This window comes from Phoca vitulina, unplaced genomic scaffold (assembly GCF_004348235.1).
Source record: "Phoca vitulina isolate PV1807 unplaced genomic scaffold, GSC_HSeal_1.0 scaffold33, whole genome shotgun sequence".
Lineage (NCBI taxonomy): Eukaryota > Metazoa > Chordata > Mammalia > Carnivora > Phocidae > Phoca > Phoca vitulina.
The window spans coordinates 8,541,849-8,564,726 of record NW_022589736.1 but is presented as its reverse complement, the minus strand read 5'-3'; the positions used below and the strand labels follow the sequence as shown (position 1 = coordinate 8,564,726).

At 46.9% G+C, this 22,878-nt stretch overlaps 3 protein-coding genes across 3 annotated transcripts in view; 2 read left to right on the top strand and 1 right to left on the bottom strand.

The window, feature by feature from the left end:
• The first annotated feature begins 1,642 nt into the window (after positions 1–1,642).
• LOC116645603 (neuronal acetylcholine receptor subunit alpha-10-like) lies at positions 1,643–4,220 on the top strand. The gene is made up of 2 exons (XM_032425940.1): positions 1,643–1,934; positions 2,654–4,220. The coding sequence occupies exons 1-2, from the start codon at positions 1,658–1,660 to the stop codon at positions 3,109–3,111; spliced, it is 735 nt and encodes a 244-aa protein (XP_032281831.1). The 5' UTR covers positions 1,643–1,657; the 3' UTR covers positions 3,112–4,220.
• A 4-nt stretch (positions 4,221–4,224) lies between these two features.
• LOC116645602 (GPI-linked NAD(P)(+)--arginine ADP-ribosyltransferase 1-like) lies at positions 4,225–8,391 on the bottom strand. The gene is made up of 4 exons (XM_032425939.1): positions 8,279–8,391; positions 7,250–8,030; positions 6,165–6,206; positions 4,225–4,617 (listed from the first exon to the last, which is right to left on the bottom strand). The coding sequence occupies exons 1-4, from the start codon at positions 8,342–8,344 to the stop codon at positions 4,538–4,540; spliced, it is 969 nt and encodes a 322-aa protein (XP_032281830.1). The 5' UTR covers positions 8,345–8,391; the 3' UTR covers positions 4,225–4,537.
• A 5,188-nt stretch (positions 8,392–13,579) lies between these two features.
• Positions 13,580–22,878, top strand: part of PRKCQ (protein kinase C theta) — a 189,108-nt gene continuing 179,809 nt past the window's right edge. The window contains exon 1 of the mRNA XM_032425911.1: positions 13,580–13,645. The gene's annotated coding sequence lies outside the window, so the exon portion shown is untranslated. The remainder of the gene's footprint in view (positions 13,646–22,878) is intronic.

Genomic DNA, 22,878 nt, shown 5'->3' with positions numbered 1-22,878 from the left:
TGATTCTGGCTCTGACACTCTTGCTGTGTGATACTGGATAAGTTACTTATCCTCTCTGAACTTCAGTATTCTCATCTGTAAAGTGTGAATAACAACACTCATATTATGGGATTGTTATCATGGTTTAACAAGATGTTTATGTAAAATACCATGGTACAAATGCTCTACAAATGGTAGTTGATCATTCAAAGTACAGCATTCTCTTCTTAAGGTTTTCTAGGGATCAAAGTACTTTAGAGGTCTTGTCTACTCAATTCTCCCTATGAAATCTGCAGGATGTAATATGAATATCTCCCCTTTTATTAATTTTAAAACAAACAGAGGACAGAATTTTTGAAATAATGTATGATACTTGTGGTCTATTTAGAAAAATAAGCGTATCTTCTAATCTGAGATACTACATGTCTTTGATTTTTTTAAAAAATTTATTATTGGAATATAGTTGACATACAATGAATGCCACATCAATTTGGGGTGCACAACATAGTGATTCCATACATTTAGCTTTGGTTCTTGAGCATATCTCCATCAAGTTCAAATAGGAGGTGTGAAAACATTAGTTTTTCATCATTTTAAATGTATAAATGTACAAATAAAATAAAAGCTATTGATATGATTACTTAGAGATCACAGGTTTTTCTTTAATCATCAAAATACATTTATCCAAGTACTGGGCAATTGAGTGTGTATGTGAGTGTGTGTGTTTAATGTGCAAAACTGAGACAAAACATCTACTCTCCAAAAGATAAGTTGAATCCCAAATGCAGTGCTTTACTTCTTTTGTTTGCTGACTCTGTCGAGTAACAAGCAGAAAAAAAGAAAAAGAAGAAGAAAATGTCAGCTTGGATCTACTTACAACTTATGAGCCAATATAAGTTTAAAAAAATAATCAGTCTCGAAGGTTGCCATTTGGGGTTAAAAACAAACATTTCATGGGTAAGATAGTTGGGTTGTGGGATGAAGTGTGACAATGCAACAGAACACATCTAACTGACTCCCACAACAGTGAAATATGGTCAATTTAGCCTCATTAGGCCACTGTTCTGACTAGTGAGGAAAAAATTACTTATATTTTTGTTCCACAAAATTTGTACTTTAAAGTGAATGGTTGAGACTCTGGTGTAGGGAGGAAAGCTGTACACAAAGAAGAAAGTAAAGATTTTCTGTGTTTCCTGTGCTATCAGTGTATGACTCCTTGACAGTATTTGATTTTTTTATTCCAGTGAATATATTTATTTTTTATTTTTTTAAGATTTTTTATATATTTATTTGAGAGCGAGTGTAAGAGAGAGCACAAGCAGGGGGTAGGGGCAGAGGGAGAAGGGGAAGCAGGCTCCCCACCAGCAAGGAGCCCAATGCAGGACTCAATCTCAGGACCTCGGGATCATGACCCGAGCCGAAGGCAGACGCCCAACCTACTGAGCCACCCAGGCGCCCCTCCAAGTGAATATATTTAAATAGCAATGAGTACTAGAAGCAAATTATATTACATTCCCCATCACTGACAATCAGAACTTTCTTTTAATTGGCGTTTATTGGACGTGTCGGCCTTCCCGTTCGACGCGCAGCGCGGCGGCCTGACGTTCGGCTCGTGGACGCGCGCGCCGCTGCCAGCCCGGCCGACGTCGTGGAGAACGTGGGGTGGCGCGTGCTGGGCATGCCGGCGCGGCGGCGCGCACGCACCTACGGCTGCTGCTCCGAGCCCTACCCGGACGGGACCTTCCCGCTGCTGCTGCGCCGCCGCGCCGCCGCCTACGTGTGCAACCTGCTGCTGCCCTGCGCGCTCCTCTCGCTGCTCGCGCCGCTCGCCTTCCACCTGCCCGCCGACTCGGGCGAGAAGGTGTCGCTCGGCGTCACCGTGCTGCTGGCGCTCACCGTCTTTCAGCTGCTCCTGGCCGAGAGCATGCCGCCTGCGGAGAGCGTGCCGCTCATCGGTGAGCCGCGAGGGCGCGGTGCAGGGCGGTGGCGGGGTGGGGAGAGTGAGGGGGTGGGGAGAGAGCCGTCCCCTCCCAGAGACTGTCCCCCACCCCGGCCGCTGCTCACCGGTTTCCACCCTCCACCGGGGCGCGGCGGGGGAGCGGGAGCTGGACGGCCTAGCAGAGCAGCGCCGATTCCGTGCGGGAGGGGGGCGCGTCCTGGGTGCATGCCTCATTCAGAGATTGAGGGGAGAGGAGTAGGCCCCTTCCAGGAAGGACACCCCACCCCTCACCTGTCAAACAGGCGAAACGCCTTGAGTTCTGGCTGTGTGCCAGGCCCTCTCCTAAGCACTTGACATTTTTTTATTAACTCAGAGAGGCACCACCACAAACCTATGAGGTAGGTTCTGTTATCCCAGTTGTGCCAAAAGGATCAGTAACTTGCCCCAGATTGTGCGTGTACCATCTGAGAGTGACTTTTCACGGACTGTGGGGGAGTGCAGCGTCCAGCAGTGAGGAGAACAATTAGGCAGCAGGTAGCTTCTGAGAACTCACTTGTAAGAATAGGGGATGAGGAGATCTTGGCCCTTAACCTCCTTCCTGGATCCATCCATTGGTTTGGAGGGTCCTGAGAGCCTCACGGCGGGTGAGCTGGTGCCTGTTTGTGTTGAGGCGGTGGGCAAGCTCAGGCTCCCTGAGTTCTTGTTTTGGGCCCCAGCTCACTCTCTCTCTTGCAGGGAAGTACTACATGGCCACCATGACCATGGTCACATTCTCCACGGCGCTCACCATCCTTATCATGAACCTGCACTACTGTGGTCCCAGTGCCCGACCAGTGCCAGCCTGGGCTCGGGCCCTCCTGCTGGGACGCCTGGCACGGGGCTTGTGCGTGCAGGAACGAGGGGAGCCCTGTGGGCAGTCGAGACCACTTGAGTCACCCCCCAGTCCCCAGCCTCCTGACGGAGGTGCTCGCCCTCCAGCAGTTCCTTGCCGCGAGCCACGGTATCTGTGCCGTCAGGAAGCCCTACTGCACCACATAGCTACCATCGCGAACACCTTTCACAGCCACCGGGCTGCCCAGCGCCGCCATGAGGACTGGAAGCGGCTGGCCCGTGTCATGGATCGCTTCTTCCTGGGCATCTTCTTCTCCATGGCCCTGGTCATGAGCCTCCTGGTGCTGGTGCAGGCCCTGTGAGTCCCAGGGGTCTGGTGCAGCCACAGCCCATCCAGACTGGGATGGAAAGGCCAGGTGGTGGTTGGCTCTCGGATAGGCCACCCAGTCTCTCCCCACTGTGCCTAAGAGCCGGGGACACCCTCTCTCCAGGATCAGCACTGCTGACTTCACAAACCACAGGGATCACTTGTCTATATGCCTTAAACTTTAAGGGAAATCCAGAGCTTGCCACTCCCCGAATTCCTACAGAAGAGGAATTCTGAGAAGGGCCAAGGTCGAAACACAGTCCTGGAAGGACTGAATTGAATTTTGATGCTGCGTGTTAGAGATTTTGGTGGCGAGAGTGCAGGTTACCGGAGAAACAGAATGACCGTGTTTCCTTGTCTTCTCTTCCTTCCTCGGTGGCTGTTGTGTTAGGGACTTGATCGTGCCTGTCCCTGCCTAGGGACTCAGGGAAGGGGATTCAGGATTCATTCTCTCGTTTCCAGAACAGGAGGCCACATGAGGATTTGACCCCAAAGCCCCAAGTCATAATAAAGAAAGTGTGTGCCTAGCACCTCTTTAATGTCCCTTGGGGCCTATGGTAGTGGAAGTTGGGGATCCAGGTTTGTCTCTCTAGAGACAGGAGCCTTAGGACGCATAAATCAGGGCAGAAATTATGTCTTTGCTGACAAGAATTCAACTGAGCATTCAGTTGAGACCCTGGCAGAGGACCTAATGCTGTCCCTGCTGTCTGTCCTGCTCTCTGCCCTCTGGAGCTGGAGTCAGTCCACATCATTCCCACACACTGACATTCAGAGAGCTTGAAAGTGGCCAAGGTGGGGCAATGCAGAGATGAGCCATTCACAAGGTGTTTGTTCCTTTCTGACTTTCCCAAGTTGTCTGGCACTATGTCTGTGCTTTAGACCCAGTCCCTGCCCTCAGGAAGCTCACAGTCTGACATGGAAGACAAACATTGACACGTGGTGTAGGGAAGCAGCCAGGGACCTGTGGGAGCAAAGAGGCAGGGCCCCTAACCCAGCCAGCTGGGAGAGGTCAGAGAAGGCTTCCTGGAAGAGTGAAAAGGAGCTTTCCAGGTGCACATGTGAGCCATTTGAGCAACATCAGCAAATACCATGGCCAAGTGCTTTCCTCCCCAATCTTTCCCCAAACTAGTTTAATCTTCAATCTCCAAATGAGTGGTTGCCTGCTGTAGAGACCCCCACCCCCATTCAGTGACTCACTCTTAAAGCCTTGGGGAAGGCTCAGTCCCCAGATTCCCTTAATTCTCCATCAGCAAACCTGGCAGCTGCCAGAGAAAGTCCCAGAGTTCCCTGCAGAGGGAGTCACCATGGATCCTGGCTGCTCTTAAAACACACGCGAGGCCGATATCCCCATGTCAGGTCGAGGCAGCACGTTGGGCAAGTGGGGCTGTTCAGTGTTGGATGGATCATGGCAGGCCTGGACTCTATGGAAAAGTTCCCCCGACAAGGAACCAGAGCGGCAGTAGGAGGGACCAGACTGCAGAAGGGGGGCCTTGACCGATGGCTGTAGGAAAAACAGAGGCAGAGAGCGAGGTTTCAGGGCAAAATGAGGTACACAAAGAAACATGATGAGAAATGAGCAGAGTGGGCTGGAAACACTGACCCACAAGGTGCAGTGGGAGCCAGAGATGGAGAGCAAGAATTCAGGGAGGACGGCAGGCAGATGAAAGAGCCCTTGGTCCCCTTGCAGAGGTCCCTAGGAGGGTCTGTGCTCCTGCCCCCTACTGACACAAATGAGCCATTGCTGGGTGGGATGAACAAGGGGAAGCCATGTGAGTGGGTTCTAGTGACACTCATCTTTGCCCCTCTGCCCAACCCCTGATTACTGGTGGACCGGGTGGGAGGGCGGGGGGGATTCTAACCTTGTCCAGTGCTTGAGATGACATTACCGGCACTCAAGCTGGTTGGAGGCTGGAGATCTGGATTCTGACCCTGGCTCTGCCACTGACTCATTCTGTCCCCTTGGGCAGGTCACTTCTGTCTCTGGGTCTCCCTTTACTATATAATGAGGGTAATACTCCCTGTTCTTCCCCCTTCCAATATTTTATTACACAGTAAGGATAAAATGAGATGGTGTCTGGGGAGAGGTGGGGGCCAGGTAGTGTGGTGGTTCAGAGTTTGGCTGTCTGGACCCCACCCCTTACTAGCTGTGTGTGTAGGGCTGGTTGCTTCACCTCTCTGGATCTTAGTTAACCTCATGTGTAGAACAGGGGCAATGACAGTGCGTACACCACTGGGTCGTGGTGAGGATGCCTGGACTCTGAGTGGTACTGTGTCATGGAGAATGGTGGGGACAAAGAGGAGGCTGGGGCTCCTTCCTGCCCACTGTTCACAGAGCCCTGGAGGAGGGAGGTGGGGCCCAAGGGGGAGTAGTGGTTGTAGTTTCCTGGCCTATTCCAGTTGGTTTCCCTGGAAAAGCCCCTTCCCACCTGGGGAAGTGAGGCCCAGGCAGGCCCGGGTGCAGCAGGTATTCAAGGGAAGAAAAGAATCACAGCTGAAAGGGACCTGGGGATCATCTAGTCTATATGCTTATTATACAGATAGGAAAACTGAGGCCCAGAGAGGGATTGATTGGTCACAGAGAGAGTTAGGGCAGAGCCTGGATGAGAGTCCAGGTCTCCAGCACCCAGGGCCTGACCTCGACCTTGGAAGATGGTCTAAGGGAGCCCTGGGGGCAGTAATAGAGACAGTGGGTCCTGCGGCTGAAGGAGAAGGCCCAGGGAGGACTGTGGGAGTGGCCCTTCCCTCCATCCCCTCAGTGCAGCCCGGATCTCTCTGGGGCCCAATCAGTGGCCTCCTGTGAGGGAAAGGGGCAGCACCAGACTGGGGGGCAGATGTGTCAGCTTGCATGACCACTGCCCCATACACACATATATGTCCTCTAAGAGAGGTTCACCACCCCCACAGGGGTCTGCTTAAGAGGGTTTCCTTGTTTTGATGAAAAGGGGGTTGTTTTCCTTTCAAGACGGATGTGCATCCAGGAGAGGAGTCCAACCCCAGGGCAGCCTGCTCATCCTTGAGCTGAGCCCCATAGAAGCTTGCAGCTCTTACCTGAGTTACCCAGATGGCAAGGCCTAGACTTGCACTGCTTGTCTGTAGGGAAGAAAGAATAAAGAATCAAAGGTTCAGTAGCTCTCAGGACAGGAAAGAACCCCAGAACCCTGTGGTCCATCCCCAGCTTGTTCTCAGAGAAGCTAGTACATTTTCCCCTAACTCAGCTTCCTTCTGGTGGGACCTCCCTTGCTGGCATTTGACTTGACCCGTGAGCAGCAGAGCTAGAAGGGAGCCAGCCTTCAAAGCCAGGGTCTCTTCTGGGTGCTCCTCCTGCTTCCTTGGCCTGTAACTTTGCCTCCCAGTGTAACCACCTCTCCCACACCTTGTCCCAGGCAAGGAGGTACTGGTTCATGTACTTTGCATGTCTTCCTCACCTTCTGTCAACTCATGCACACCCACGATGCTGACCAAGGTGGGAATGGAAGCTGCACTGGACCTTCTCCCATTTTAGATGTGGTCCACAGCTCCAGCCAACAACCTGCCTCTAATTATGCAAAGTGGGCCTCACTCAGCCAGGACCCGCGGCCCCTTCAGAGATAAAGACCCTGGGCCTGTCCTCACGATTCCACCTCTGGCCGGTCCTGGGGGATAGACAGTCTGAGCTAGGACTATGGGGCATGGCACCCAACTGCTGTCTCAGCACCCCACCTGCACCCCCACCTGGTCCACACGACAGCACAGGGTTTCCATTCAGTCGAATACACGTGCCCCTCCTGGAAACTGAGTTTGGGCCTCTTACTCATACCTGGCAGCAATGGTCTGGGTGTCAGCGCTGTGACCAGAAATTAATAAAAGCCTGACCAGTTCCGTCTGGCCCTCAAATGGCCACCTGCCTCAGTCAGGAAACCCTCTTCAGCCTCCCAGCAGGCAGGTGACCAGCTCCGGCTTAGGTACCTCCAAGGACAAGTGGCATACTCCCTCAGAAGGTTGTCTCCCCTTAGATGCACAGGGTGGAGGGGCAGAGGGACAGGACTGGGTCCCCCTCAGTGTTCACTTGATTGTGATACTGATGTACGCGTCCCCTGAGGCCGAGGGGGAGCCCGTCTTGAGCACAGGTGCTACCCGGCGTGCGCCCTACCTACCTTTAATGTACTCGCAGTTGTACGTGCTATGCTTGCCCAGGGCCCGGAGGTAGATGAGGGAGGGGCCCTGGGCGGGTCTGCTGTAATTGATCACCTGGAAGGTCTCGAAGGGGGGGATCAGCACCTCCTCCTCCCCAGGGAAGAAGGAGTAGCCCTTGATAGGTACCCCAAGGCAAGTCCAGATGCCAAAGAAGGTGTCCTTCCCAAACTCCTCGGCTACAGCTTTCCGCAGGGACGCGGAGGCGAACCCCCCCAGCCTGACAGTGGCCCCGGCCCCCGCGGGCTGGAAGCGCAGGCCGCTCACCCCTCGGAACACCTGGCGGCACTGGGGAGAATGCTGGCCCCTGCGCAGCAGCTGTAGGGCCTCGGTCAGCAGGAAATGGAGTGTCTTGAAGGAGAAGTGGTGGAGGTAGTGGGCTCTGGAGCGGCCCGCCTCGCGCACGGCGGCGTTGAACTGCATGAACAGGGGGCCGTTGGCGGTGTAGGCCAGGAGGGCCACGCCGTGCTCATCGCGGAAGCCAGGGGGCGGCGGGGGCGGCCGGGTAGGCCTGGGGCCCCACTCTGGTCCCCAGGCCTGGCGGTCCTGCCACTGGCTGCTCGCCAGCGCCCAGCCATCAGCGTACACCTTGTTGGCCTGGAACTCGGTTTCGTTGAGGTCTGGGAGAGCGGCCGTCATGGCGGCTGCACAGCCGGCATACTGGTCATCGAAGGAGGCTGGGGCCATGTCCAGGGGCAGTTCTTGAGAGAAGAGGTCTCGTCGAGAGACGGGGTGGCCCTGGGCCTGGCGGAGGCGGAGCAGTGAGGCCTGAGAGGATGAGCCTCAGGAGAATGGGAACCTATGGAGAAGGACGCTGAAGGCGCCAAAGTAGCTGCGCGCTCAGACACCGGGTCAGGGGCTGTCCCGCAGGCCGGGCGAGCCCCACCGGAAATATCAGTCCTTCTCTCCTCCCGCGGCCCCTCCTCCCGGGGTTCCGAGCAAGCCAACAGTGCAGCTCCCGGCTGGCCTGGGCCCAGTGCGGAGCCCCGTACCTGCGGCAGTGCTTCCATGAGGCCCGTGCACACAAGCAGCAGCGAGAGCACGGCAGGCGTCTGCATGTTCGCGGCAGCCCTGGACAAGTTACTGTCTCTCTTTGGGTCTCAGTTTCTTCATCTAGAAAATGGGAATGTTAATCTGTACAGTTTAATAAACATTAACAGACACCTAAAAATAAAAAATAAAAAAAATATAATTGGCATTTATTTTCAGAATTTTAAAGCTGGAAGAAACCTGACAGACTATCCCACGTAGTCCAACATAAATTCTGTGTGTATGTGTGTGTGTGTATGTGTGGTCAAAATAAAACCATAAATGGTGTGTTTGAGGGTATGGATGAAGAAGAGAGTAGTGAGGGGCAGATGTGGTGTTTGCTTTTTTTTAAAAAAGGGGATTGAGAGAATAAAGTGGTTTACTCTAAAGTAATGTGCCTTCACTAATAGATTTTAAAATCCTAGGCAACTGCATTATGTCAAATTGTAGAATTGTAATAATCAAATTCATAAATATGACAGGTTTCATCTTGATTTCTTCCCCTGGGATTCACAGATTAGTTCTCAGATTTATTAGTCCTCCCTGGGGAGAATTTCTCATCAAATGTTCAGTCTTTTGGACTTTCAGGTTGCTTTTGCTTTTCAGTGGAAGAGAATCACAGAAAGGGGTCTGTATAGATGACTCTATCTAATCAATACCTCTTTAGTTTCAGACAGAATTTTTTATGCATTTGGGCCATACTCATTATGCTGATATCCTTGGACTCACCAAATCCAGAACTGTATCTGGGGGTCCTTAGAAATACTGGACCTTTCCTTTCTCCCTGACTTCTACCCTTAGACCTCACAAACACACCAAAAGTTTATTGTGTTAACTTGTATCTCTGCTATAACAACATTGAAAATGTTACAATTTGCTATCTGATTCAGATACCTATGTTACAATTAGAGTCTCTTTGTTGTCAGTGATGACTTAAAAAAAAATCAGTGCTATAGGATTTCAGAAGCCACAACTAAAAGAAGACAGCAATATAGTGTTTTTATAACTCCTCTATCTTTTAAAAAAATGGGATGGGGGTGGAGAGGAGACACTATCATGCTCAATTTCATTCTTCTGTAATGTAATAATAGTTGATGTTCAAGAAAAAAAATGACCTCTAAATGTTCTACATCATTAAAGATTGAATTCTGCTTTATTTTCTATGGCTGCCTTGTTAAGAGAGCATTTTGATACATTGTAATTTATACATTGGCCATATATACATCTGTTAACTCTTTTCAGAATACCATGTTAATTAGGACATCTGTAACCATACACAATTCCTTTACTGTTTCAAGAGTCAGGCTATAATTTCAGATCTTGTCTTGTTTCTGTGTATATAATGGCAGAAGTCATGAATTTGGGGCTCAACTGACTAGGAGTCAAGCCATACCCCATTACTTACTGGCTCAGTGAGACTGGCAAATCATCTGTTTGATCTCTAAGGCTCAGCTGTCACATCTGTAAAATGAAGAGGATATTCCCCGTCTCGTGGGATTCATTGTAACAATCAAATAAAGTAATTAAAGTGTTCCACATCATGCCCTGGCACATGACATAAATGCACAATAAATATTAGCCACTATGAGGTTACTCATCACCCTTTTCTTAAATGAAGATATAATACCTACCTCCCATACCTTGTCTGAGATTTTAAAACTAGCTTAACATTACTAAGCATACATAACAACAATGGAACTTTCAAAAACATCACATTATGAATATTGTTACTTTTTAACGTCAGGATAGAATCAGTATTCACCATTCCCCCTCATGTTTTGGAAGAGATGGTATCACTCTTATTACCAATAGAAATCAAGGTTTATCTACTCCCTAAGGGGAGGGCCGGTTTTGGCTTCAGTGTTTAGAGCTCTCTTCTTGCAACAAAAATTTCTAACTTCTAATTATCCTTTTTCCCATTTGAATGCATAAAATTAGATTGAATAGGAAAAAAAAAATCTCCCTCTCCCTTGTCCAAGCTGTGAATTTAAAATACCTGTTTTCCTTCTGCGCCTCTGTCACTTTCATCTATAGCTCCTAGAATAATTTTGACATTTTGTGAATAAATTTACACTGGACTCCACATGTTTCTCAGGTCTTTGGTTAGGGCAGATCATTGTCTTCTAATTCCATACCAATTCTTCTGAGGATCCAGACTGACTAAAAACAATCTCTGCGAGGCCTTTGGGAGACTGACAGCTGGGTAGCCAACTTCTCATGAAATTGTCCAAATTGGTTTCCCTCTGAGTGGTGACTTACTGCAGAGACAGAAGTGTCCTTGTTAAATAATCCTTTGTTCAAACTGTCTGTTTGTCATGTCCTACTTCTCCCCAAATACCATCTTCCTCCGATTTGAGGCTCATAATAAGAACATCGTCTCTTTAATTTCTTTCCTAAATCCTTTATGGAAGGTGAACCTCACAGATGCAAGATGTGGTCTCTTCTGGAGACAGAGGATAATCGCCAACTAGGTCCCAAATAAAAGCAAGGTGATGTCTCAGGGTCCCTTTTGCAAATTCCCAGTTGAAGGAAGATGGACTGTGATCTCTCCGGAGATAAGATTCTTGAAGTTGTTTATTTCTTAGCTCTGGATCCAAAGCAGGAATCATGCCTGTTCCGGCTAAGGGGGACTGAAGCTGCTGTACCACAGTGTGCATTCAGCATCATTCCAGGAAACTTTAGGGCAGAATCTGAGGGGGAAAAGAAGTACACAACCAAAAGTTTGAGTTGTTTCATGTAATGAGTGGAACCTCCCCACCCACATGTAGTCCCCCTCCAGGAAAGGCCATTTCCTCTTCCAGGAAACAAAGGTGTGCAGAACTTCTGAGCAGCAGCTGTGTTTATAAAACAATGAGACGATGTCTGATATAAAACAGAAATACCTTGTAGCCTGGGGAAGGAGGAGGCTAGCCGCACAAGACGCTGGGATCAAAAAGATCTACCACTATCCCTGACACCTAGCATGTAACAAGAACAGATCTGGATTTTTTTCTTTTAGGTGGGATTCAAGACAAATAAACAAACACCCACAAAAAGCAAAAACCTCTTCCTAGACATATGATGAATATTGTTTTAAAAGATTCAGTCTTTAGATTAATGGGGTTCCAATTGTAAGACTACGTGGTTACAGAATAGTAGAGTGGCATGGGGCCCCAGAGACCAGTTGTCCAAAGGAAAGCCCAGCAGAAAACAGAGGAATTGGCTGCAGAATGGAGACAATATTCAACGGTGCTTCAGGGGGCTGCTTCACATGGGCCTGAGCTTGAATCCTGGTTCTGGTACTTTATTCATCACATTGCTTGGTATACACGTTCTCAGGACATGATCATCATTATTTGGAACTTCTTTAAAGCCACTGACTATAGACTACATTAAAAGGACATATGGATTCCCCTTGAACTTCTATAGGTCCGTAACCTGTTTCTCAAATGGTCAATGAAAACCCCAGCAGGGGGACCGGTGTGTTCACTATCTTTTGGGCATTGCAGCATTGGCAGTTGGCCATCTCTTCTTGATGTAATAGGCTCCATTTAAGGACGGCTAGAGAAGAACCAGGAGGAAGGCATTTTGAACTAGGAGGTTTCTCTTTTGCAGTCTGGAGAGAGAAGCTGGACTTCTCAGTGGGGCTAATTCTGCCCCAGCTCTGCCACCTTGTTCCCAGCCATACCTACCTTTTGCCACCAAATTTTGATAGCAGGTATACAGCAAGTGCCTACTATGTGCCAGGCTCTCATGATGCCATGGTGAGCAGCACATCTGAGGTTCCGTCCATCCTTATACCTCCTGGCTAGAATTTCCAAGAGGTGGCAGCCTTTGTGCTGGTTGATTGTGCCTGAGGGTCAATTCAATGCTGTTAGATGTTAACAAGTGTAGGAGAGGGGCTCGTTTTCGGGGATTACATGTTTATCCTTAAAAGGTGTATGTGTTTGTTTTGCTAAATTCATATAGCTTAGGGGTAAGAGTCACCATATCTGGTTTCCCAGCACAGGCTTGCCACAAAGTAGCAGTGTGAATTGCTCAAGTCACCAAAACCCTCTGGGTCTACATTTTTCATCTGTAGATTGAACGTTTGGAATTAGCTGTAGTAAGAGGTCCTTTTCAGCGGACACTCTATACATCCATGATCAGAAAAGCCTACTAAGCCAAGGTTTTGCTCTTTTATACCTTTTAAATCTTTCTCTCTCAAAAAAGAAATTATTTCGCAGACTTATCTGGTCTTAGTACATGATAGTCGCAAATGTACTGAACCAAGTACATTTTAATCATGTGTGTCATAATTGAGAGAGAATAGCTCTGTAATAATATCGGTAACCAGACATACAGTTTTCTAACCTGAATGAAAAATTAACTCTATGGAGTATAGGAAAAACCACACCGATTATCCTCATCATGATTACCAATTATCCTCATCATGATTACCAATTATCCTCATCATGATTACCATTAGCATCACCAACGAGGTGTACAAGTCTTCAAATAACAAATGCACTGTGAGGACATTACGTTGCAGTTTCAAGGGCTGTCAAATTTAAAGCAATGCAACTTTGGAAATTATACATAAGACCCACAGTGTGCAAAAACGGAAAAAAAATAAAATCGTAGGTAGGGCTCAACCTAGAAAAGATCCACCCAAACCTCCTCGCGTAGGTCACTTTGTAACGTTTTTTTTTTTTTTTAATGTTTTTTTTATTTATTTATTCATGAGAGTCAGAGAGAGAGAGAGAAAGAGAGGCAGAGGCAGAGAGAGAAGCAGGCTCCCCGCCTAGCAGGGAGCCCGATGCGGGACTCGATCCCAGGACCCTGGGATCATGACCTGAGCCGAAGGCAGACGCTTAACCAACTGAGCCACCCAGGCGCCCCTCGTGTAGGTCACTTTAAAAGAAAACTTCAGAACAATGTTGATGAGCCCTTTCTAGCGTAAAAACAAGACAAAACCGACGAAGTTCTTTTTACCGAATGCCCTTGATCCTTCCCTTTGGAAGGATCCTTTTCGATTTTCAGTTTGGTGAGGCGCAGAATCCCCGCGCGCTCGGCCCGCGACTGGTGCTCGGCCCCCCTTCCGGCGACCTTCCGCCTCCCGGCGGCGGGGGCGCGCGGCGGGTCCTACCCAGGGCCGAGCGGCAGCCGGGCGAGCAGCGCCGGGGAGGAGCGCGGCCTCAGTGGGAGGGGACGCGGCGCGGGGCGCGGGCTCCTGGGCGGGCGTCCGCGGAGCCCGCTCGGGCGCTCGGGCGGCGGGGTGACGAGCGCCCCCTGGCCGGCGCCGGGCCCCGCAAGTGCCCGCGCGGCCGCCGAGCAGCAGCGCGCTGGGACCCCGGCCGCCCCGCCTGAAGGTAGGTGCCTGGGCGCCCCGTCGCCGGCCGGAGGAGGGCAGGGGGGTCTGCGCGGGGCCGGAAGCGCGGCCCGGCGAGGGGGGGGAGGCCCGTCCGGCTCCCGCTTTGAGACGTTCCGGGGCGGGGGGCGCGGGCTGACAGCCAAGCCGCAGAGCGACTAGAGCGCAGCGAACTTTGGCCACTCGCTTCCCGTGGTTTCTTGCGTGCGGGTGGCGCGGGATGCTACGGCCCCTGGCCGTGGGGACGCCACCGGGGCTGGGGCTGGGGACGCCTTCTCTTCCTTCTCGCTTTTTCCCCCTCTTACCTGAACTGATTGGGGTGGGAGGGAGGGAAGGTGGAAAGTTTTATATCCTTGGCAAACATTTGAAGGAGAGGTGGTTGATGCAGATGGTGACCTGCCCACAGGAGAGAATAACTTGTTTTCTTGGGGTTTGCAGGAGCAGCAGACAAGGCTGCCAAGACTCACTTCTAGACAAACTCAAGTTTCTTTTCAAGGGCCTGGGGTAGGGTGAGGCGGCTCTGTGATAGATACAGAAAAAAAAAAAAAAAAAAAAAAGTCTGGTGCTCAGTCCTGTAACCTCAAGTGAGCCTGTTTGTGTATCAGCATTCAGGGCCACGTGTTAAGAAAGTAGAGTTAAATATCTGTATTTCATCGAATTTTTAAGAGCCCCAGTTATCAGTGTGAAAGGGACTGTTCACGCCAAAGGCTGGGGCACTCCCTGTAGTCATGAATGAAGAGAAGCCCAAAGGCTGGCCCCACTGGAGACTGATTCTTTCTGCCAGGAGCGTGCCATGGAGCTGCGTTGACCTTTGGGGTTGTCCTGCTCAAAGTGGCGCTAAGAAAAGGTGGTGCAGTCATGGCACAAGCTGACGAGACCGGGGTGGTAACGTGGAGGGAGAATCGAGAACTCGCTGCTCTCCCCCGGCCGTCCATGGTGAGGGTGCAGCGCCCCGGGAGGGTGTGGTCCTGCCAGCGCCAGGTGCCCACCCCAGCACGAGTCTGGCCGCAGCTGCACTGGTTTTCTCCATGCTCCCCTTGCACCTCTGTAGAAGCCGTCACCACCACGGCCCCTTCCCTGGCAGGGCTGTTTGGCACAGGAGCCCTGCTCCTCGGCTCCTGGGTCCACCCCATACCCCAACCTTGAGAATCACCATCTTCATTTGTTTCCTAACTTGTCTTGGGTAACTTGTAAAATGGCAGGCTTATTGTGGATGCTTAATCTCTTTTAAAAATGCTGTGTCTAGTGGGAAAGAGGGTGACGTTTACTAATTTGGTTGCAAATTACTTTTGAAGTTTATGCACAGCTGTTTAAAATCCCTCTGAGATCAGTGCCATTGTTTGAGGCAGGTGTCTGCCACAGATTGATCTTGTTAGTCCCTTTCTTCTGCTGATTGAACGTATGTATATTTAAACCCTGGGCATAGGAAGACCTTCTCAAACCTTCAAAGCCTCAGCTGTGAAACTCCTCCCAGTTAGTGATTAAGACTAAATTAAGTTGTTTTGTTTGATTTGGGTTTTTTTTTCTTCTGTCTCTTAAACGTTTATCTCTGATTTCAAGAGTCACCTGTTCAGCATCACCAGCCTTTGTTTTCAACCTCCTGTGATTTTCTTGTAAACTTTTAAAATGTAAAGTTCCAGGGAAGACTCTTATCACCACCCTCCACTTTGTCATGTTCACTTCCGCCACCGTCTTGTGCTATGGTGGCTCAGAATGCCAAGTGGTGCTTGGGCAAGCTTCTTTGTCAGATCTCCTCCCGGGCCCACCTTCTAAGGACAGAAACTCTCTTATCGAGTCTGCTTTGAATGTACATGGGTCAGCTACTGGAACTGCAATTTCTTTTGCTGTTGCCATTTCTCTTGGTCCTTCTTATCATCTCAAAGATCCCTTTCAACACTAATCCTCAGTTTCACTTGTTCAGAACAGGTACTGGAGGTTCCCTTGAATAGCGCATTTGTCTTTTGTCATTTCTATAAAGGTCCCTCATTCCGTTGTAATATATCCCCTTTCTTCTGTGGGAAACACGCGATTCTTCTGTATAATGAACTTGATGTGTTATCTAAAATTCTCTGTGGACTGGGTCCAGGATTTTTTGAGTGTGGGCTTACAGTGCAACTCTGTAACTGGCATCCAGGAGTAAAGTCCTCAAATCCCCTCATAATGCAGGATTTAATGATAGGACATTTGCCTTCCTTTAAAATAGGAATGAGAATTAGTTCATCCTGTTTTTAATGCATTTCATGTTTTAGACTTACTGATTATATGTTTGCCCCTGAGAATATTGCATGTGACTGTTAATAAGGGTATATTTCATCTCAGGTGATTTTCTTTTTATAGGGTTCAACCTTTTCTTTTTTTGAAGTAATTTTCCTAAGTTGTTTAAAATAAAGAAATTATTATATGATGAAAAATCCCAGAGAACACAGATGTATCATGTGATGCTATATTTATATAATTTTGTTGCTCCAAATCAAATTTGTCATTGAAAGTAGAGAAAGTAGTCTATGGTGACATACATAACATTTAACTTCTTCTTTCTGTTTCTGTCCATATTAAAATTTCAAATGTTTCATTTTCAAACAGCAATGCATCTCATTTTGCCTTTTCACACCTATTCTGCTTGTTACAGAAGAAATCATGAGAAACTCAGAAAAACATTGAGGCAGAAAGGTGAATCAGAAGGTTTTTTCTTGCAGTAAGGGAAATATCTTCATTATCTTAACGCATCAAGCATTTATACACAAATTCACATTGCTCTGTCGTCTAAAAATATCCTTGGGGCAAAGTGAGAATCAAAGACTTCAAAAATTAAGGAATAGTTTACCCCAGCCTAGAATCATAGATTTCTGCTCTGGGATTAAATTAGCAGATTTGTAAGGTACTCACTTTGGCGGGACATACTTCTACAGGTTGATGTTAATTTTTGAGTTAAGCTAGTAATAATGACGATTAATGATAATGATCAGAGCCAACAAAAGCAATAGAGCATGGTTTTATTGATGCATTAGTACTTATATGTACCAGATATGAAACTCAGAATTTTGTATTTGACAAACATTACTATCTCATTTAATCTTCGCAAAGCTTTTATAAATTAGATATTGTCATCACCATTTTCATTTTATGGGTGAAGAAACTGAGGCTCAAGGAAGTTGTGTCACTCACCTGGCTCTTAGAGCTGGTATGTGCTAGAGTCAGGTTTGTCTGATTCTGACACAGAGCTGGACAACCTACCAGTTCAAGTTCTTTTTTTTTTTTTTTAATTGTGGTAGAATTGTACACATACCATAAAATTCACCATCTTAATCATTTTGAAATGTACAGTTCAGTGGCATTAATTACATTCATACTGTTGTGCAACCATCACCTCCATCTGTCCACAGAGCTCTTTCATCCTGCAAAACTGAAACTCTGTCTGCATTAACAATCCCTGTTCTCCCTCCTTCAAGCCCCTGGAACCCTCCCTTCTACTTTTTGTCTCTATGAATCTGACTACTCTAGGCCCCTCATAGAAATGAATCATAGAGTGTTTGTCTTTTTGTGTCTTGCTTATTTCACTTACCTTCATGTCCTTCAGATTCATCTCTGTTGTAGCATGTGTCAGAATTTCCTTCCTTCTAAGGGCTGAATAATATTCCATTGTGTGTATATATCCTGTTTTGTTTATCCATTCATCTGTTCATGGACACGGGTTGCTTCCACATTTTGGTTTACATATAAAAATGCTTTGAACATGGGTGTATAATAGCTCTTTAAGTCTCTGCTTTAAAATCTTTTGACTGGATTAAATGGTAATTCTATGTTTAATTTCTTGAGGAAACATCATACTGTTTTCCACAGTGGCTGCACCATTTCACATCCCCACTGACAGTGCACAAAGGTTTTGGGTTCTCCACAGCCTCACCAACACTTGGTATTTTCTGATTTTTGTTTGTTTGTTTTGATAGTGGTCATCCTAATGTGTTGTGAGGTGGTAACCAATGAACTTTTTGCAAAATTGCTTGATGCTAGATTCAGGGGTCTATGGGCTGATGCTACTCCTGAATTTATTGGTTTTTCCTCCCTCTCCTGTGCTTGTATACTTTTCTCTAGTGCAGAATCACTGGAGGAACTACTATTCAAGCATCCCCTGAAGGACTAGGGAACCCATAGGCAGGAGGGCTCCTGAAAGATAAAAGGTCCCTCTAAGTAGGGTTGCCGCCACCTACATGAAGGACCTCGTGATTTAGAAATAAGTCGTTGTCGAGAATCAAGTAAGCATGGCGTTAGTGCTAATAACTCTAAATATGTGGAACAGACCCTTTGCAGATTAAAAGTTAAATTATGTCTTATATGCGATCAAAACAAGACAAATTCTCAGGACAATGGAGAGAGCCAAAAGGTTGAGGGCTATACTTTAATTCATCAGGCTTTTGTTATGAGGCTCAGAGCCACACACTGTACGTATAATCCATAGGGGAGATGCACACAAGTCAAGAGGAAATTATAATGAGGTGTGATAATTTCATCGTGTATTTATATTGCCATATGTCAGTTTATAATATTATGGTGGGCAACTATATTACATATTTGTTGATTTCTTGTCTATTTCCTCCTCTAGAACGGGACTAGTGTTTCATCCATAGCTGTATCCCAGGTGCTATAGGGCCTGGCACATAGTAGGCCCTCAGTAAATCAGTGCAGAGTGAATGTGGACGTGCTGTCCTGGGGATGTACATGGGAGTACCTAGATTTAGGGTGTCTGAGAAGTTATCTCAGGAAAAGTGATGGCTCGGGGAGGTGGCAGTGAGCCAGGTGAGAATGTTCCAGAAGTTGGGAATGGCATTTGCAGAATGGCCTGACAGCATGTGAGCATGACAGCTTAGCAAAGGAAAGGAATACAGTCTGGTTTGAGCACAGCAGGTGAGTGCAAGAGAGCAGGGTAAGCCCGGAGGCTTCCCCTCTAAGTGTGTCTGTGGCATTTACTACCACTCTTTAGGTAAAAGTACAAAGAGCAGACCCTTAACAACCCTTGGCTCTCTTATCCTCTTGCTCATCTCCAGCCCCCTGAGCCATTCACCCTGAGTGAGGACTAAAATAAGTGCCTAGTAAGTAGAGTGCTGTCAGGACACTGGTGTTTCCAGAGCAAACCAAGTGCTATGAGTTTATCATCAGATAAGATGACTCTTCACAGCCTGGGTGAGCAAGAAGCCAAGTCTTTTATGAACATAAGCTGAAACGTCTTTCTTGCAGTTTTGGGAGAAGTTCATTTAGTTGTGTGTTTTGCATTTTCCATTCTGTGGTCCATTTATGTACTGATTTCAGTGATAGAAAAATGAGCCTCTTACACCGTGTTTTTTAAACTGCAAGACATGATCCATTATTAGATTATGAAATTAATTTATTGGTTTATGATGAACATATCTTTAAAAATGAAATAGAACATGGGTGCCTGGGTGGCTCAGATGATTAAGCGTCTGCCTTCAGCTCAGGTCATGATCCCAGGGTCCTGGGATCGAGTCCCGCATCGGGCTCCCTGCTCGGCGGGAAGCCTGCTTCTCCCTCTGCCTCTCTCTCTCTCTCTCTGTCTCTTATGAATAAATAAATAAAATCTTTTTTTTTTTAATTTATTTATTTGAGAGAGAGAATGAGAGACAGAGAGCACGAGAGGGAAGAGGGTCAGAGGGAGAAGCAGACTCCCCGCTGAGCAGGGAGCCCGATGCGGGACTCGATCCCGGGACTCCAGGACCATGACCTGAGCCGAAGGCAGTCGCTTAACCAACTGAGCCACCCAGGCGCCCAATAAATAAAATCTTTAAAAAAAATAAAAAATAAATAAAAATGAAATAGAATAGAACAGAAAATACTATGTCCCATTTTGTGTAGCAAGAGTAATTATTTCATGCAGTTTTATGTCATGGAATTTAGGGCATATTCAATCTGTTTCTTACCTAAACATTTGAAAATTATAGACTTATGGCATTTAGTTTTCTAGACCATTCCTGTTAAGTCGTAGAATCACATAAACTCAGGGCTGGAGAGAAGAAGGAAAAATAGAAAGGAAAGTGACATCTGTTGAGCATGCACTGTGCCAAGTGCCTGGATACATGGGATCATTTACTCCTAAAGTCCTTTGCATCAGGCGGGTCATTTGTGGTTTACAGAGGAAACGTTGAATCTTGTAGAAGTTAAGAAACTTGATCAGGGGTCACACAACAAATTACTAGCAGTGAACCCTGATCTCTTGGCTCCAAATTTAATGTTCCTTTTATGTCTCTGTGGCATATGTAGATTGTATTCTCCAAGTTTGTTTATCAGTTGGCTGTTTGTGGGAGATAATTTCTTGGGGCAGGTGTTGTAACCATATTCCACATTGTTAGGAAGAATATAAACTTTGAGCTATATCCCATCAGCTGCTTAAAGGACTAGATCAGTTAGGTAGAAATAGTATTGATTATACAGGCCAGGGATCATTCAGCCTGAAGTTGACAAAGATGAAAACAGCTACTCTTTCCTCCCCCAGAGCTTTCCCCTGGTCCTGGGAGAAGATGAGCATGAACGGTGCCATGTGAGGTGATATGCTTTCCTTTCTAAAGCTAGGACCCCTGGGGCTATGGCTGAATCCAACTATCTACTTTCCCCAGTGTGGATACAGAGCTTGATGAGTTTTACTGGACAAAATTGTGCAACTCTGCAAATTCATGATGCTATACATGATTTCCATCTTCAGCCAGGCTTTCAAGCTTTGTCCCGTCAATTCTGCTTGCTTTCTACAGCAGCCACTTTAGACCTTCTTCTGACACCGCATCCCCTTACTCTCAGCATGTTGCCATGCTTCCTGCTTCACTGAGAAAAATGGAAGTTTTCCTGATGAGAACAGCCTGACTTTGTGATCACAGGGCTATAACCTAACTTCATCTGGGTCTCCCCTCCCATTCTCCCCTCCTTTTTACAATGAAAAAAAAAATGCCTCACCCCCTGGCTAATGTTCCTCCTCCACTGGTGCTCCGGGATCCATCTCTTCCTCATTCTTGGGCCTCTCATTCTCTTGATTCTCTCCTCCCTCATCTGTGTTTTCCTTCCCTCCCTCATCACTGGTTCCATTCTCACTGCATCAAACATGCTTAAATCCCTTCCTTCTTTGAAGGAAAAGGCTGTCCTTCCTCTAGCTACTTTCTTCTCTCTTCCCTCCTCACAACCAAACTCCTTAAATTGGCCTCTCTGCCTGACACTCTGTTTCCTCACTCCCCATGTCTTGGCCGCAGACATCTGGTTTTGCCTCTACTAACTCTTAGGAAACTGTCACTCACGCTCCCTATTGCCAATCCTTGCTGAATTCTCCTCCTCTATTACTTGACTTCTCTGCAGCAGACCATGCACTGAGCACTCCTGCATTCTTGGAGCAATGTTTCCCTTCCATCCCCTTTCTCATTGTTCTTCCTTCTCTTCTCCTTTGCAGTATCCTCCTCTCCTTTCTGTCCCCTGGAAGGCTGATGATCCTCAATTATCTCTCCCCATGGCAACCTCATCCCTCATTCATCTTAAGAACCACCTCCTCGCTGACCACTACCCAAAAGTTACCTATCCGAAGTTCTACTGATCATCTTCTTCCACCAGTTGATGGACACCTTCAATACCAAATGCCCCGAACTGAAAACATCATCTTCCCCTTTCTCTTGCTGCAAATATTTCCCTCCCACTCTTTTCTGTACCTGACATTGGCATCACCTCTTCTCGCACAAGCAGAAATCTGGGTGTTTTTCCTTGACTTCTCACCTCCATAGCTCACGCAAAAGCACCTTCTATTAGTTCCAGCCCCTGCATCTCTTTTTTCCATTCACCCTTTCCCACCTCCCTTTCCCCACTCTGTTTACAGGCCAACACCATTTCTCCTCTCTGTATTACTTCTGGAACTTCCTACCTGGCCTCTGTTACTGTGGATAGTTCTCCCTGTTGCAGCTGGAAGAACCCTTCTAGGACCCAGATCTGAGCATGTCACTTCTGGCTTTAAATTCTCCAATGGCTACCCAGTACACTTGGACTGAAACCCCGACTTTGTAACATGGATTAGAGGGTTCTAGTTGATCTACACTCCCCTGTCCTCTCAAGCCTCATCTCTCCAGCAACACACTCATCACATTCTTCCAAGCCTGAGCCTCCTTGGGTTTCTCAGTGGTCCCATGCATCCCGTTGCCTCATGAACTTTTTACTCAACCTCTAAACCCCTCCTTCCTTTGGAAAATTCCTGTGCATCTTCAGTCCCTAACTTAGATATCTTTTCCTCTAGAAAGCTTTTCCTCATTCTGTAAATTTGGATTTTGTTTCCTTCCACATGTTCTTAAAAGACATATGAGATAATCCATATAAAGTGCTTAGCACCATGTGTAGCATTTAGTAACCAGACAGTAAATGTTAGTGATCACAGCACTTAGAATATATTGCCATTGTTTGTTTACTTTTAGATTTCCCCAATAGGTTATAAGTTCTATGAAGGCAGATGCCACATTCCCACATATTCTCCTTTGAATCCCTAGCATCTGTCAACATATTTGACATATAGTAGGTGCTCAATAAATATTAGTGGAATAAATAAATGAGCCATAAATTTTAGAACCTGTTAGGTCTAAGAGACTGTGTGCTAAGTGATAGGAGAAAGGAATCCCAATCTATGGGGTTTAAATACCTGCACAAGTAGGATCATTATCATCTTGGCCAGTCCTGTGGGTCTATGGATTTATCTGGATAAATGCTAGAAAGTAAGAGTTGGAGGTGATGGGAAACATTTGAAAATGCTAAAAGGCAATTTGCTGTAAGATAAAAGCTCCATCTCCCCCCTTTATGGTGTGATTTTTTTTCTCCCTCCATCATTCTCACAGTTTCTCACTTTAATGACCACTATAATGCCCACAATAAAGGGAAAGAAGACTAAGTCAAGAATGATCAGGGAATAAAAGGCAATATTAAAATATTCTGAAATATCCTACAGGCAAAAGGATGAGGCAATAGGTAAACATTAAATGTAGATATACCAATAACTCAAAAATTATTTTAATAGAAAGAAAATATTAAAAGACAAAAGAGGTAAAAGGTTTTTAATGAAACGATAAAAGATTTTAAGGAACCTTCAGAAAAAAATCATAGTCATCTTAAAAATTCATTAAAGCAGGTAATAGCAAGAAAGGTAAAAAATAAAAGACTAAATTCAAGAATTAGGATGACAAAAGTGTGCCAAAGATAAAATCATTGAAAGCATTT